The 15,983-nt window shown below is 40.9% G+C and overlaps 1 protein-coding gene across 1 annotated transcript in view; it reads right to left on the bottom strand.

Annotated features, from left to right (window-relative positions):
* The window catches only part of REPS2 (RALBP1 associated Eps domain containing 2), a 97,487-nt gene that overhangs the window by 18,570 nt on the left and 62,934 nt on the right, over nucleotides 1-15,983 (bottom strand). Inside the window, exons 13-14 of the mRNA XM_063392899.1 lie at nucleotides 14,480-14,616; nucleotides 3,458-3,522 (exon numbers count right to left, since the gene is read on the bottom strand). Coding sequence (XP_063248969.1) covers nucleotides 3,458-3,522; nucleotides 14,480-14,616 — 202 coding nt within the window. The remainder of the gene's footprint in view (nucleotides 1-3,457; nucleotides 3,523-14,479; nucleotides 14,617-15,983) is intronic.

Raw genomic sequence — 15,983 nt, 5'->3', positions numbered from 1 at the left:
CTTGAAAAGCTGTTGTAGAAGTACAAGAGATGCAGGCACCACCTGTAAAGGTGTCTTCCCAGCTGAGGGGTGGAACAGCAAGGGCTGGCAGCAGCAAGCTGAGCAGAGAAGCCAGCCCTGCTGCTATTTGCCATAAACTGGCCAGGTCCTCACAAGACTCAAGCCTGCCACAGTAAGCCTGTGCATCCCCTGAGCTGTGAAGTCAAAGCCACCACAGTGTCAGCTGTAAGTATCACTCTGTGCTCTGCTCACCCAGTGATACAGTCCTTGTCCCTCATCATTCAGCTGCCTGGATTGTGGAGGCAGAGTTCAATGTGGACATAATTTAGGAAGTTTGTGATATGAGTAGAGATGTTTGGCACATTCTGAATAACCAGTGATTCAGTAACTCACCAAGGCTGATTACCTCGGAGGTTCTGAGAAGAAAAATAATGTTTTCCTAAAGGCTGAAATAAATTCTACTAAAAAGCACTGCAACACAAAGTCAAGGTGCCATTTCTAGATTCTACTCTATATTCTGCTTTCTATATTCTGGACTTCTGATCCACTGAAATGTAACACCTACCCCTGGGTACCTCTCTTTTAGGTACTTTGGTCTTTACATCCCATGAGCCCTTTAATCTCACTCTAAAGAGCCAACTGGTTCAAATTGCTTCTCAGTAATCCATAGAAAACCATAGTCCTCAGAAAGAAATTACTTCCTTCTCCTCCTCCATCAACTGATTTCCAAAGCTGAGCCAAAATAATCATATCATGAGCATACTTATAAGGTGCACAGCCACCTGAAATATGCAGGGTTTGCTTCACTTCCAAGCTACATTTGTCATTAACAGTGCTTAACTGCAGGCATACAGCAAAATGACACTAAAGAATGATTTTCAGTAACATTGTTGAAAAATAAATTAAAACAGAAATTTAAGGAGAGTTTGGTAAATCTTGAAACAAGAAAAAGCTGAATATGCAATTTCAGCCTTGTGGCTTTTCTTCAAGTCTTGATCCTGTCTCAGCTTTGAAAGCAGATCCCTTACTCCAGCTTCTCTGTGCTCTTTAAATCAAGGGTCCCACTGGACAACTGCAATCCATATGCTCACTATTGCTTACATGATATTTGCAAAGGTCAGCTCAGCTGAATTATGACCCCATCACACATACTTCCCTACTGTCTGTTGCCTTTATCACAGAAAGACATGCTTGGAGAAAAAATAAATAATGTGATGAGCATGAAGTTTATTATGTTTTCAAGAGCTGGTTTTAGATACAGTTTTGGAAGACATGAGTACAACAGTATTTCGATATTTGATTCAATATCTTTAAATATCATCAGAAATAAATTAAATAAAATGTAAGTGATGAATGTTAGCAAAGCACCAGCTGCATATTCATTACTGAGCAGACAGAGAAACCACTCTTTCTCTTTTTAGAAACCAGACCTTTGTAATGGAGAGGACTGGATCAAAAGTTTCACGTGAGAATCTTCTCGTGTTTATCATTTTAGAAAGGTCCTGCATTTTGCATGTCACAATGTAGGATGAGCACTTGGTTAAATATTTGGTCAGGACGCTGCTGGACATGCATAAACAATTAAGCTGTCACTCTTCTGCTAAGGAAATGCAGTCTGGTCACAGGACAAGAGAATGGGCAATTAATTAACAGACCCTTGCTTAAAACCAATGTTTTTGTTCTCTGAGAGCAGGATTTGTTGTAGTTAGTGCTTCCCCCGATGGCAGCAAGAGGACTTGCACTGCACAAAGGCAGCGCTGTGAGCAGCTGGAGCTGCAGCAGGAGGGCTGGCAAAGGCTGCAGCAGCAACTGCTGCAGGCACATGGCTGGGACTGGGAGGGAGCTGTGGGACTGGGATTGGGAGGGAGCTGTGCTGTGGGGCTGGGACTGGGAGGGAGCTGTGGGGCTGGGATTGGGAGCTGTGCTGTGGGGCTGGGATTGGGAGGGAGCTGTGCTGTGGGGCTGGGATTGGGAGCTGTGCTGTGGGGCTGGGATTGGGAGCTGTGCTGTGGGACTGGGATTGGGAGCTGTGCTGTGGGGCTGGGATTGGGAGCTGTGCTGTGGGGCTGGGATTGGGAGCTGTGCTGTGGGGCTGGGATTGGGAGCTGTGCTGTGGGGCTGGGATTGGGAGCTGTGCTGTGGGGCTGGGATTGGGAGCTGTGCTGTGGGGCTGGGATTGGGAGCTGTGCTGTGGGGCTGGGATTGGGAGCTGTGCTGTGGGGCTGGGATTGGGAGGGAGCTGTGCTGTGGGGCTGGGATTGGGAGCTGTGCTGTGGGCTCTGGGATTGGGATGGAGCAGTGGGGTCTGGGATTGGGAGGGAGCTGTGCTGTGGGTCTGGGGTTGGGAGGGAGCTGTGCTGTGGGGTCTGGGGAAGCCAGAGGGAAATGCTGCTCTCTGGGGAGTGTCAGACAAAGCAGGAATGTGATGGGGGCACTAAGGGGTGTGTGCTGTTAGCAGCATGGCTAATGCCATCCTGACTGGGGAAACAGTCAAGCTCAAACCAGAGTGTACTACAGCCCTCAAACCAGAAACTGCACTCAGTGCTAGCAAGGGATGGGGAGAAAAAGAGCACAACAGGCTGCTGAAGGAGCTGTGTGTGGCAACAAGCCTCTCATCATTTCTATCATAAGCACTGTGCAGTAAGAGATGTTCGACAGCACACTCTTAAGAGAACATCCAAAGCTCAAGTGATGACCATTCTGGCCTAAGGAAGGTATCTCACCAGCTTTTTGTATGTAAGGGCTGTCAGCTCCCCTGTGGATTTGTTTCCTGTCATACACTCAATCTAAAGGAGCAACGGGTGAAGCATATTGCTGCCTAAGACTTAACACAGCCAACAACACAGAAAAAGATTATGATCCTCCACCATTTCCTGAAAGGTGAAGAATTAGTGTGATGCAGAAATGCATGATTTTATTAATTTATGTTGCGCTGTAGTTGTGTCATGCTCTAAAAAACAAAACTCAAAATGCAAAATAAAAGCACACCATTAATGGTTTGAAACTTAACAACATAACTGATATGGAATTTGCTTCGTCTCAGCAATATTTTTTTAAGCCCATGGGTGCAACACACACTTCCATGCCCGGTTCCCTTAGCAGATGCCCCCCGTGTATTTGAAGCTCAAAAGCAAATAGCAGTAGGAGGTATCAAGCCCATGCTTTCAGGCATGAAACTCATTTTAGTACACTAACTTTGCTAGACATTTATTTACAGTTAGGTCTAGTGGGTGCATGTCAGCTCCACTGCAAAGAGGTTTAATTAGTCTGTAATTTGACACTGCAACACAAGGGCCAGACAGACACAGGAAGGAGGACATGGAACTGCAAACTGCAGATTTTCATTAACTTGGAAGCAAGAACAACTGCTGTGTCCACAGCAGCTTGTGCTGACCACTGTGACAGTAACATAAATAAACAAATAACACATAGCAAAGAACTAAAGCCTTGTCCATACCTGAGATACAGAAGGTCGAGGGGGAAGTGCAGGTGGTGGTGGGGGCAGCCAGCCAGACCTCACAGCTGAACAGTGGGAAAAGAAGAGGATGATGATAAAAAACTCCAACCAAACAAAACCACTGTAATTTAATTCCAAATAAACCCAGAATTAATTCCCAGGATAGGTGGAAATTCCTCCTAGTGAATAGGCAGTATTCAAGATTTAATAACAAAACCCAAACTTGATCTTTATTGAGCAAAAGCTTGTTTGAAATAACTTCATGAGTAGTGAATGAGGACTGATCTAATTGTTGTAAACCCACAAATGTTATGATAAAAAGCAGAGAAAGAAGCCAGTCAGCCACAAAACCTGTAGGTAAAGCAATCCAATTCCAGTTAAAGAAACCCAGAAACGGGGTCCACTTGTCCTTTGGACTTTGCTCCTTGCAATAAAAATATTGCCCTCCTTAAAAGTGACACTTTAGCATCCAATGTAGACACTAGCATTCACTCTGGACAAAACAGACTCTGTGATAGAGTACAGCCTTGAAAAGAAAGCATCTGCCATGGAATTAATAGCCCAAAAGCCTGAATGAACCAAAATCCACTTCTTTGGTTTTTTTATTTTGTATTTGCATGCTATTACTCAGTGGAGGTATTTTAGAGGGAGGAGGAAGACAAATCTAACAGTTAGTTCAAGCCCCTGTAAGACACCACAATGTCAGCTTTGAGTTTGAGCCAGCAAAAGGGAGGGTAATAATCATGTAGGTGCAATGCTGTAATTTTTAGCTTTCTTAAAATACCTAAAACCCATTTGGGACAAAACAACAGGATAGATGACAGCTTCCCAAGGCAACTGGGACAAGGCAGAGAGGAGGACTAGGCTGGCACAGAGGCATCAGCCAGGACTAACTGGGTTACCCTCCCCAAGCTCCTGTTACACTGAATGCTCAGCACAGTCCATCTTGCACTGGTGTATTTTTGTGTAGCAAAAAAACCCCAACAGTATTAAACTTAGAAATGCTCTTTACCACAATAATGCTAGGCAATCAATTACATTTATACACTTTCTATTTCCATTCATATTTTAAAAAGACCACAAAAACCATTAAGAGCCATGTTATAGCTTAGCCATTTATATATTTTATACACCAAATCTAAAAATGTCTACATGGCTGAAAATAAGAAGAAAAAAGATACTAACCATTACAGATAATTGTGACATGAGAGTAAAACTGTGTGTGAAAACATTGAGAATAGTCATATTGACTATTTACAGCTCCAAAGAGACTTATAATACACTGGTGGGTTTTTTCTGTTTTCTGTTTCAGGATCTCTTGTATCTTATAAAATGAAGCCTAATATGGCACACAATACCAGAGAGAGTTAAAACGTCTAAAACAGAACTGAAGTTATGCCAGGGAGCCACTAACACACCCACAGGTGTAAGAGAGATTTGAAGAAAACAGCCATCAGGATCCTTTCTCTTGCATTTAGTTAGTTCTGTTTATAAGACCATTGCAATAACAGCGTGATGTGGTAACTACATTCTCCATCTCTCCTGTGCAACTGATCTTTAGAAAGGAAGAAACTTTCCCTTCCTTTAATCTGAACTTTGGGTTATTACTTCATTTATCTGGGCATGGGCTGTGGCTTTGGCATTTACAGTTTGTGACAATATTTGAAAACAACACCTAGCTCAGACATCACATTCTGGAAAAGCATCTCCTAAAGTCATTGGACATACTGAGAGACTCCATGGGTCTCTTAGGATTTGGCCCACAAAATTCCAAAGGGAAAAGTAATTGTTCCATAAAATAGTCCAGTGAAAAAAACCACATCACCACACAAAAAAGCCACCACAAAACCCCCTCCTTCTTCAGCTTTCAAAATGCAACATATATGAATCTAGCATTAAAGAAGTTAGATGCTTACAACATGTGCATTTGACCCAGTTTCCTCTTTTTAATCCTAAAAATTCTAACTTAAGCTACTCATGAAATATTCATTGAATTCCTGCTGTTGCAGAAGATCTTTGGCCTGTTGTTAGAAGGAAATCATGCTTATGTGAGCACAATTACTAACGAAAGTTAGCTGACTTTGGAGGACTCATAACGACTTACAAAAAATGCCCCAGGCTCCAGCCCTCTCTTGTGTCACCACCCTAAAAGAGGACAGTATGAACACTGTAAGTTTCCATGTGCTTTGGCAGGTGACTCGTGCTATCCAGCTATTCCAGAATACTGTCCTTGCTGGGAGAGTGCCCTGCACAGATCAGCTCTTGCTCTCAGGGATGGCAGCACCACTTATCTCGGAGCAAACACAAATACAGGGGAAGGTCTGTTTCCAAAATAAAAACAAGTACCCTGGGGCCAGCAGCAAACAGACAATGGTGTGCTTGCAGGTGCACGCCTCAGAGCTTGGAGAAGCTGCTGTCCCTGATCTTTGGAAACAAGTCTTCACCCTGTGCAGGAGCCCAGGGAGCTGAATGGGCCTTGCACAGGTCCTCTTGCTATTGAGCAACGTGCTGGCATTCAAACAAGGCTGAGCCACAGAATCATGGAATAGTCTGGGCTGGAAGGGACCTTAAAGATCAGCTCAATCCAACCCCCCTGCTATGAGCAGGGACATTTTTCCCTAGACCAGCCTGCTCAAAGCCCCATCATGTAAGGCAAATCCCACAGAGAGCACTGTGGGAAGCCCATACAGGTACCAGTAAAATAGATTTAAGTATCCATATCATATGTATTCCTGTAAATGACAGCATTTTCATGCACTAGTTACTCCCACAAAGACAGTGTTTTCAGTTCAAAAATCATGGTTCTTTACTTAGCATGTTTATACTTTAAGATGGATTATCTGCATGGAAACCTTCCAAGACCATTTTTCTGCCCTATTTTGGCAACCACAAAGGTCTGATAATACTAACATGACACCACACCAGATTAAAAAAACAGGTTTTCCAATGTGAAGGTAGATTAATATTTTAAAACAGCAGGCTGCAATTGTATACTCTGAGAACTCATGCCATCTTATCTGACCACTCTGCCTCCAGCCTCCCTAGCAGACAACAACACTCAGCACTTAATCATTATTTGTGGCACTGAAAAATAACAATCCTAGGAACAACTCAGATAGCTTCTTTAGTTATTTGATGTAGGAAGAGAAGATGAAAGAAAAACAGAGGTTATAACAGCCCACACAAACCTATGGAAGCAGTCTTTAAGTCAGCAGATGCAGCTGCAGTGGAGAATCCCAAAACTAGGATGAACCAGCCTGGGCCCATGGGATCCTTTAGAGCAATACAAGAGCAAGGTGCTGAACTTCTCCTACCTGATGACAGTCACTTATGCTATTGGTTTTCAGTACTGAAGAAAAAACTGCCATAATACACTGAGCTTCTGGATGCCTGCTATTTTTGAAAATTAATACTGGAACAGCAACATATAAAACTGCATTTCCTGAAATGTTTCCATGTTTAATATTTAATATTAAATTCCCTATATGTACATAACATCTTGGTTTGAGATGTCTATCACCTCAGCTTGAATATCACCTCAGACAACTTAAATTTGGGTGGACAAAATGTACACCCTCATTCCCATCTGAACTGAATGCATATGTAAGCAGTCTCCTGCTTACATATATACGGGAAGGGTGCTTTTCCTGGGTCAAAGGCCATTTTGTACCTTGCAGGCCAAACTGAAACTAGATCCTGCCTACCCGAGGAGACTGACCTCATCTGAAGTCAAAAGAGAGTCTGGCTGATGTTTTTGGCATTTGTCAAGTGCATGCTACAGTACTGCTGGATGAAAGGTGAGGCTGGTTGCACGGTAGATTTCCATCAGTTGCTTCAGAGTCCTGAGCTCCCAGGTCAGGCTGAATGAAACACCAACCAATTAATTTTATCAGGAAGCAAAGGGAGTAAGATACTACAATCAGCTCAAAAAAGATAAGCTAACAGAATGAATTATTCTTCAGTTCCTCAAACTACCTAAGGATTTGGTTTCTCAGGGAAGCCAGCATTTTCACCCTTCCACTCTGACACTGTTCTGAAGAGGTTTTTAAGATACTTTTCCTGCTTCTGTTGCCAAAGGCAGAGCACAGAAAAGTTCTGTGTCTAAGCTGGTTTCTGTTTACCTCCTTCTTACTAAACTTCTGTTCTTGTACAGTGAAATTAGTACTTGGTTATCCCCTAACACTGACACCATTCTTTGTACAACTTTATTTATTTACACTCCTGACAGCAGCATTAGTAAGTGATTGTGAAATAACCATTTCTCAAGAGATCTGATTTATTAACTCTCACTACTATGTCTTAAAAAAAAACTAAACCAAAAAACCCAAACCAAAAAAACCTGTAAAGCTGTAGCCAGTAATATAAATTTAATTAAGGATTCTAGTAAGGTAGTTGTGAAATACCACTGATCCAGGGATCTGCTTCAATAATTTCTGCTAATGTTGTCTCAGAAGGTAATAAATAGCATTGCAAAAAAAAAAACCCTGTTTTGGACTCCTGCCATTCACTTTGTTACCAGGTTTGTAGAAATCCTGTAGAGAGCACTGCCAGTGGCAGAACGACCTCTCTTCTCACAGCTGGTTTTAGGAACCTGCTCAGCAGGCAGTTTCTTGTGTCACAGCAAACGATGCACACACCTGATGTGACAGACACACACTCCTGCTACAGGTCTGATTCACGTGCTAACCATACAGAATGGTAGTTGTACCTTGTGTGAGTGCAAAATTATCCATGAACTTTCCAAGTAATTAGGAAGAGATATAGCCAGGCCTTAAGTAATTAATGCTTTTGCACTATGAACTCACAAGTGTGACCATTTAGGACACTATGTGCTAATGTATCTGAGGGGCCGCCTCCAAATCAAACAAGCAAAATATCATTAATTTTTTTTTTTAATGATGTCTGTTTTTAATGTCCTATCCATGAATTTCAGCATGTGTTAATAAACTCTGTAAAACATATTGTTTTTAAACATCTATTTTCTTTTATGTCACATATCCACAACATAATGTATTTTTACCTCCCTGTCCCTCATTTTGCTTAAACCATTTCATTTTCTAGTTACTGTTTTCTCTACCCTTTCCCTTTCTGTGTGTTTCTATTTGAGGACTATTTCTCTCTCCTCCCTTTGCCCTTAAACAAAACTATCCAAGATTTTGTTCTGTCTCACTTCACATTCAGCTTCACTCTCCACCCACAGGGAGGCACAGTCCCTCCACCTGCCTCCCCCACAGATCCATGTTCTTTTGCTCTGGAGGTTCCAGCACTGGCCATGTGTGACCACTTCCAGCTTGGACACACTCACAACAGGCAGAAGGGAGCCAGGAAGAGCAGGGGCTAGCAGCCATCACCCCTCTGATCCCTCCTGTGGCTCACACACTTCCTGGGGACATCTGCATCTCCAGGGTCTTCCCCACAAGGGAAGCAGCTTGGCCCCTGTTCCACATGAGACACAGCAGATCCTCTCTTGTTTAATCTATAAAGCTCTTCCATGATGGATGAACATTTTTTCACAGAACAGAGTAACTCCCATGGGATCATGAAAAAGGCCAGTGGGGCTGGTAGGGCTAGTCAAGAACATTTCAACCTTCACAACTTTCTGTAGAACAGGTTTTGGATTAAAATTTAATTTTTAACAACCTGCAACAGGATGAAAACAGACTGCAAATCATTCCTCAATCCCTGAAAGGGCTAAGATTGGATAAATGGGAAAATACAATTTTTTAAAAGTTCAATTTATTGACACAAATTGTAAAAAAAGCAGCTACACTTTAATGGCTGGTAAGATTTACCCCGGTGAAGTACTGTCCAGACTCAGGCCTTAGAGATATACATAATAATCTAAAAATGCAAAAATAAGTTACCCCATCAGTTTTCTATCATGTAATACCTTTCATGCATTCATATCCTCACTATTTTCTCCATGTTATTTAACCTTAACTATGTTCTTGACCAGTTGGGCAAAGAAGTAAGTTATACAGTTGTAAGTACATAAATCCTTCATAAAAAATTCTAGAAGGCTGACAGGCACAAAACTCTTCCATTCAAATCCAAAGGAAGACATGAATATTTTATTCAGAGTAAGCTCACTTCAGTCATCAAATATATTCTGAAAGGGAACAGGACTAGAAAAAACCAACAACTCCAGTACCAGATCAGGGGCTGAGTCTCAAAAGAAAAAAAAAATATTTTCTGATTCAAAAAGGTAGAATCAGAATTTTTAAAATGTCTTTCATACCCAGAGAAAAATATTAATAGCAGCTCAATTTTGTGTCCTCTGTGCTCTATGCATAAGACATTTTTAATTTAAATTTCTCACAACCCTTACAACCAGTCACTCACTTGGCTCTACACTCCTCACTCAATGAAGCTTGCAATATTAGAGCTCTTGTACACTATGCAAACAATAATTTGTGAAATGGCATATTTGGTGAGGGTATTTGCCATTATCTCTTCTCTAAAATAAAGGTCCTTTAGAATTTTCATCTTCCTAATTTAATGTTTAATGGTCTGATTAATAAATACAACACAGTAACATTCAAGACAGTACAGTATTATAGCATAAAAAATCCCAAGAAAGTAGCTGGATTTTACTAAATCAAGACTAATGTAAGAGCAACGAGAAGCAGGAGTCTGAAAAATAATTACTTAATTAAATCTTTAAAAAAGAACATTACTATTCTAAGTTCCCCTTGTCACTTTGGCTATCAAATAAAATTTTAGTTAAGAAATCTGTACTTATGGTAATACAAAAACATAACTGCACCACCTGTTAAAAGCTTGTCTTTAGCAACTACATCTTTCAGACAGCCAAGCTCAATGGACACAGACATTTCCTAGCAAATACAATTAAGCATAAAAGAATGCAGAAGATAATACAATAATCATGCTTATCTAGGTTAAGTTTTGCAGGGTTTTTGTATTCAGTTTCACAAAAGGGAAACTCACTTACATTTGGCTCACTGAGCTAAAAACACAATCGAGCTGAAAAGATATTCCTGAAAACAACTGGGACAACAGTACTATGGTTACTGTTTGGGCCTGTTTGTATGAAAACATCTATGACAACAGAGCAACAATCATTTTAATTCTCAAAATCCTCTTTCCTACACAGTTATGAGCTGTTTCATTTTAAATGTACACTTAAAATCATTCAGAAATACAAAAAAATCGACTTAGGCAAATATAAAAACACAAGATTATCTCAACATACATTTAACTATTCACCCATCACACTTGGTAAAGAAAACCCACCAAGCCTGTAAGCTCAAGGAAAGGATGTGCTACTTGAATGAAATAATGGAAGTCTGATGAAATGAAGAAGTAATGAAAAATCTTTTTCAAAGGTATGAAAAAGAGAGTAAAACGTGCTGCTGAACAGCACTAATGAAAACGAGAGAGTGCAGAAAGACAATTGTACTGATTGAGTCTTAATGATACAAGTACCACTTCAAACTGCTTGGGAAACGTGTATATGAAGGAATACAGGAGTGATGTGGGGACACACTTATATCACTGATGGGAGTGCTGAGGCACAATGAAAAAATTTATTCCCTTATTCCTTTCCTGTGAACACCAAATTAGAACAAACAGGACGTTTTCTTTTCTGGCAGCCATCACTACTAGCCCAGCAATGCTAAGTACAGTTTACAGATCTGGCTGTAGTCAGGAAAACATCATCTGTGACAGAAAATACTGCACTTGCAATGAAATGCTTGTTGTGTTTCCACCTGACCAAGCGTGGAACTTAACACCCCACATTTTAAAAGGGCAAAAACCCCCACAATACTAGCCCCTTGTTGCTGGCTGAAAGCAGCACCCCAGAAGCAGAGAATCCAGGTTACAGTGAGTGCTTCCTTAGAAGCCTATGCAAAAAATGTTGCCTGCATTCCACATGTTCTTCACTGCAGGGACAGCCACAGCAGGAGGTGAGTTTCAAAAGCAAACGAGAGCTGAAAACCTCCAGTCAAAAATTCATTTGTAAATATTATATGGCTGTTTTGTTCAATCCACTTCCAGATAATACAAAACTACACTGTTTATGACAACCTTGCCATTTCATCAAAGCAAATTCTCTTTTCCCAACAAGTATCCTTTGTTCAACAGAACTGTTAATTAAAAGTAGCATTGTCTTAGTTACTCAGAAATGAAACTAAATGGGAAATCAAATGTATTTCAGAGGGAACCGTATGAATCTAACGAGACTCAGACTGCTGTCAGTGCCCAGAAGTAATTTCTTTATCAGCTGCCATGGGCAGCAAGCAGAACTGAACAAAACATCAGAAGACAATGGATGCATTTTCAGGTTTCAGTACAGAACTGAGACTTGCCTCAGCCCCAGAGTCGCCCCAAGGCAGACTCCAGCTTTCTGCTGCTGTTGAGGCTAGAGGGTGGCTGGGGCTCTGCTGCAGGATCTCTGGGCTCTGAGCTGCCCCACTTTTGGCCCCCTCAATACCCAGGCCTTACTCTGGGAGCTCTTGGCTTGTATCTGACTAGAGACTGGGCTAGGGGAGAAATGAAGAAGTAAACTAGGTCATGTAGGCATTTAAAATGACATTTTTGTTTCTACTTAAAACCTGCTGTTGTCCTTCCAGGAATGCATAAACTCTAGCCAAGTTTTTCTTAACATGAACACAGGCCAAATGCCAGAGATTACATATTCAACAAAAAGAAATACATTGGGAATGTAGCAGCACAGGATTTTTCTCTGATGCTAACATAAAGACAACGTGAATAAAAACAAAAATAGAAGAGATTTCTGTCTCTTAACAGAAAGTTACTTGGATATTTCTACAGCTAATGCATTGCTGGACATCCCAGCCATCACAGATAAATATTCTGTGTCTATAAAGACACTTTCTCTTCAGGAGAAAGGCATAATAAGATGATGACAAACATGATATAGCAGCAGTAAGTGCATAACAAAAAAAACAAACTAAAAAAATCCAGTGCCGACAACAGGGATTTGCCAGAGTCTTTACTGAATTTACTTGAAGTAAAGATATTTTTCTTTTTCTGCCCTTTAAAAAGGAAACAAACAAACAAACAAAAAAAGGCTTCAAAGCACATACGGTTTTACAATTAAAGAAATGATACCTATAGCTCAACCTGACCTATGTGGAAGTGAAAACAAAACCCAGTACTACTGAACATTCCTTTGTGGGTCTGGAAGCAGATTATCCACCAATCTCCCCAAACTAAAATTATTTCTGAACTAGAATTAGTAGGACAAAACCTAATGCACTGAAATAGGATTATTCCAGTCATGCTGGATATACATAGAAGCATGGAATATCCTGAGTTGGAAAGGACCCACCAGACTAATCAAATCCAACTCGTGGCCCTGCACAGGACACCCCAACAGTCACACCATGTGCCTGAGGGCATTGCACAAATGCTTCTCAAACTCAGGGTTGATGTCATGATCACTTTACTGGGGAGCCTGTTCCAGTGCCCAACCACCCTCTGAGTGAAGAAAATTTTCCTGGTATCCAACCTAAACCTCTCCTGACAACTTCAGGCCACTCCCTTGGGTCCCTATCACCGGTCACCACAGAGGAGAGATCAGTGTCTGCCCCTCCTCTTCCCCTCACAAGGAACTTGTAACTGCAATGATGCCTCCCCTCAGTCTCCTCCAGGCTGAACAGACCAAGTGACCTCAGCTGCTCCTCACACAGCTTCCCCTCAAGGCCCTTCACCATCCTTGTTGCCCTCCTTTGGACACTCTCTAATGGCTTAATGTCTCTTTTATATTGTAGTACCCAAAACTGCACAGTTTGTTAACTTCCACAAAAGAAATCGCTTTATGACTTTAAAAACGAACCACTGCAAAAGCAAGATGGTAATTTTCATTCACAGAATGACTTCTTCAAGAATTTACATTCTTCTTTCATTTGTGTTCCAAGTGAAATTTAAACCCAAGTTTATTTCCTTCCAGTTTACTTCCAGTTATAGTTGGTATCTGGATTCCAAGAAGATTGGCTGCAGTAGAAAATGTGCACTTGGCTCTGTTTGGGGTTTATTTTGATGTATAACAAAATCAAAATTGGAGGCACCAGATCCCTTAACAGGAAGAAAAATAAGGAATTACTCCTCTGTGTAAGGCAGAAAAAAAAAAGTTCATTCCTACTGAGTTTCAGGCATCAGCACACATAGCAGGAATCTTGAATTCTCTCTAGTGTTTGCACAAAAAAGTCCCATATAGCAAGAGGTAAAACTCCACTCCAAGAACCACATTAGAGAGCCCAGTTAAACATTCCTAGACACAGTCAAACCTTGAATTTCTTCTGCAGCATAAGCATGACTGTGTTTGAGCTGGTCCTTGAGTCAGATGATTGGTGTGCAGCACATAAACCTGTGATCTGCTTCAAGGACACTGCTAAAGCACAGCCACACCGGGTGACTGCTGCCCTGAGCAAACAGCTCCTCTTCCCACTTGAAGGCAAGAGGCACTCAAAGGGTGCTGAAAGGCCATTTTCTTTCAGTTCACCCCAGCTATTATTCCACATTTTCTTTCTCTCCCCTCAACATGCACCCGTGTCAAAAGAAATTACCCTTTTTTATAAACTCAGAGTGGCTTCTGATTGTTCTCACGCATATGTTAGACTTTAACATCAAGAATGTTTGCTTTCTTTCTCCCAGTTTAAACATTAGGGGTTTTCTTCCTGCTTCTGAACTACAAAAAATAAATAGTAATAAAAATCAGTTATGCTGTAGTTACTGATGAGAGTTGTCTAAACAGCCAGACTATTTATAAACAGTCAGTGATGACAGACTACCATATGCTAAGCTTCCCATTACTGTGCCAGAAAACATTATATTCACCTTAATTATAGAAACAGTGATTTTTTTCTCCTCAGTGGTGATGTAACACAAGCAAGTGCCCAAGCAGAACTCCTGTCCTGCAGTGCATTACTGTCTGCAGAAAAGGCACATATTGTCAAGCATTTCTGCAAACAGATCGAGTTGCCAGGCACACAGCTAACCTGAATGGTCAGAAGAAGCAAAGAAAGCAAACTTTACCTTGTGTGTTTTGCTGAAATATTTTGTTCAGATCCAAAGAGGAAGCTCTGGAATGTGATTTTTGTGGCCTTGGAGGTGGAGTAGGAGGTTCTTCTCCCTTTTTCATGGCATCTTCTATTGATGTGCTAGAATAAGACCTAAGGAAAAACATGTTGGGGAAAAGCAGAAAAGTTTTTATTTCAAAAATTAGTTTTGAACAACTATAGTGAATAGTACCTAAAAATACACTGACCAGAAGTCAGGTTCATGGTGGAAATTCCTTGCCCTAATGACTAAGAGTTCCCTCTTATAACAACAGATTTATTTGGCAACAGAAGGACCTAAGCATGTGGAGAAAGGAACGAGTCATGCTTACAGGGCTAGTATTTTTTAAGGCTTTTTGTAACACAGCTTGAGGCCTTCTTATGTAACTTTGCCAGCAGGCTAATTGTAGCAACTATTTTGAATAAACCAAAGTAAAATTCCCCACATACACCCCTTGGAGTTTCTGTTGCCTTTCCCAAATGCAAGGGTAGTGTTTGTACAGGTATAGATTCAGCCTACCTCTTGCAAGTACACATTTCGTAATTTGTAATATTCTCACTAGAATAATTTTTTTAACTATTAGAATAAATTTTTCATGAGAAACAGTCACCAAATTTCACAAAATCTGGAAAAACTGGATGGCTCCAAAGTGACTACATCTGGTCAAAAACATGGCTCAGCACCTCCCTCCAGGCCCTCCCACAGCACATTAATCCCAATGTTGTGTGGTACATTTGCTAAGAATTTTGATTTAGCCAAATACTGTCTGATTTTTTCAGCTGTTGTAGTTACCAGTTTAGAAAAACCAAGACCAAGCAAGACCAAGACTGTTCAAAATGAGCACTGGCAACGTGAGATGTTAGACTTACTGTAACACATTCTGCATGTCAGGGCAAGGCCAGAAGCACATTTGAGTAAAACAGAAATAACTCTCAGTTATGGCAAATGGACTTTTTTTTTTTTTTTTTTTTTTGCCAAACAGGTTCTTAATATCCAGTGCCAGCTATCCAATTAGGAGCATATTGAGCAACATCCTATTACTCTCACTCTCCAGGTCCAAGTCTGTCCATTTATGAGCCACTTCACATAACCACTCATAAAAAGCTAATGGAGATTCTCTGTCTCCCTGCTTTACCTCATACAACTTCACAAGACTCCTAGGTTTTTCCACTCCATTATGAATTCCATATAAAATCAACATTTTTACTCCTTTTAATCCAACATCTTCATTCAAATCCCATTCAAGAGCTTCTTTAGGGAGAAGGTCATCAGGATTTGGTATTCCTGCTCCTCTAATTCTCTGATCTAACTCTTCAACGTTTCTCCTACTCAGTCCTTCCTGTCCTTTTTCGAGAACTACTCTTTTTTTCTTCATAAATAAACAAATTTCTAACCAAACCTATGGATCTCCCCAGCTGGGGTTATGTGTCATCATCACAGATTTAATAATACTATTCATATCATTGGGATTGTTACAATG

The sequence above is a fragment of the Prinia subflava genome, chromosome 3 (genome assembly GCF_021018805.1).
Source record: "Prinia subflava isolate CZ2003 ecotype Zambia chromosome 3, Cam_Psub_1.2, whole genome shotgun sequence".
Classification (NCBI taxonomy): Eukaryota; Metazoa; Chordata; class Aves; order Passeriformes; family Cisticolidae; genus Prinia; species Prinia subflava.
The sequence above is the reverse complement of the archived record's forward strand: the minus strand, read 5'-3'. Positions and strand labels throughout refer to the sequence as shown.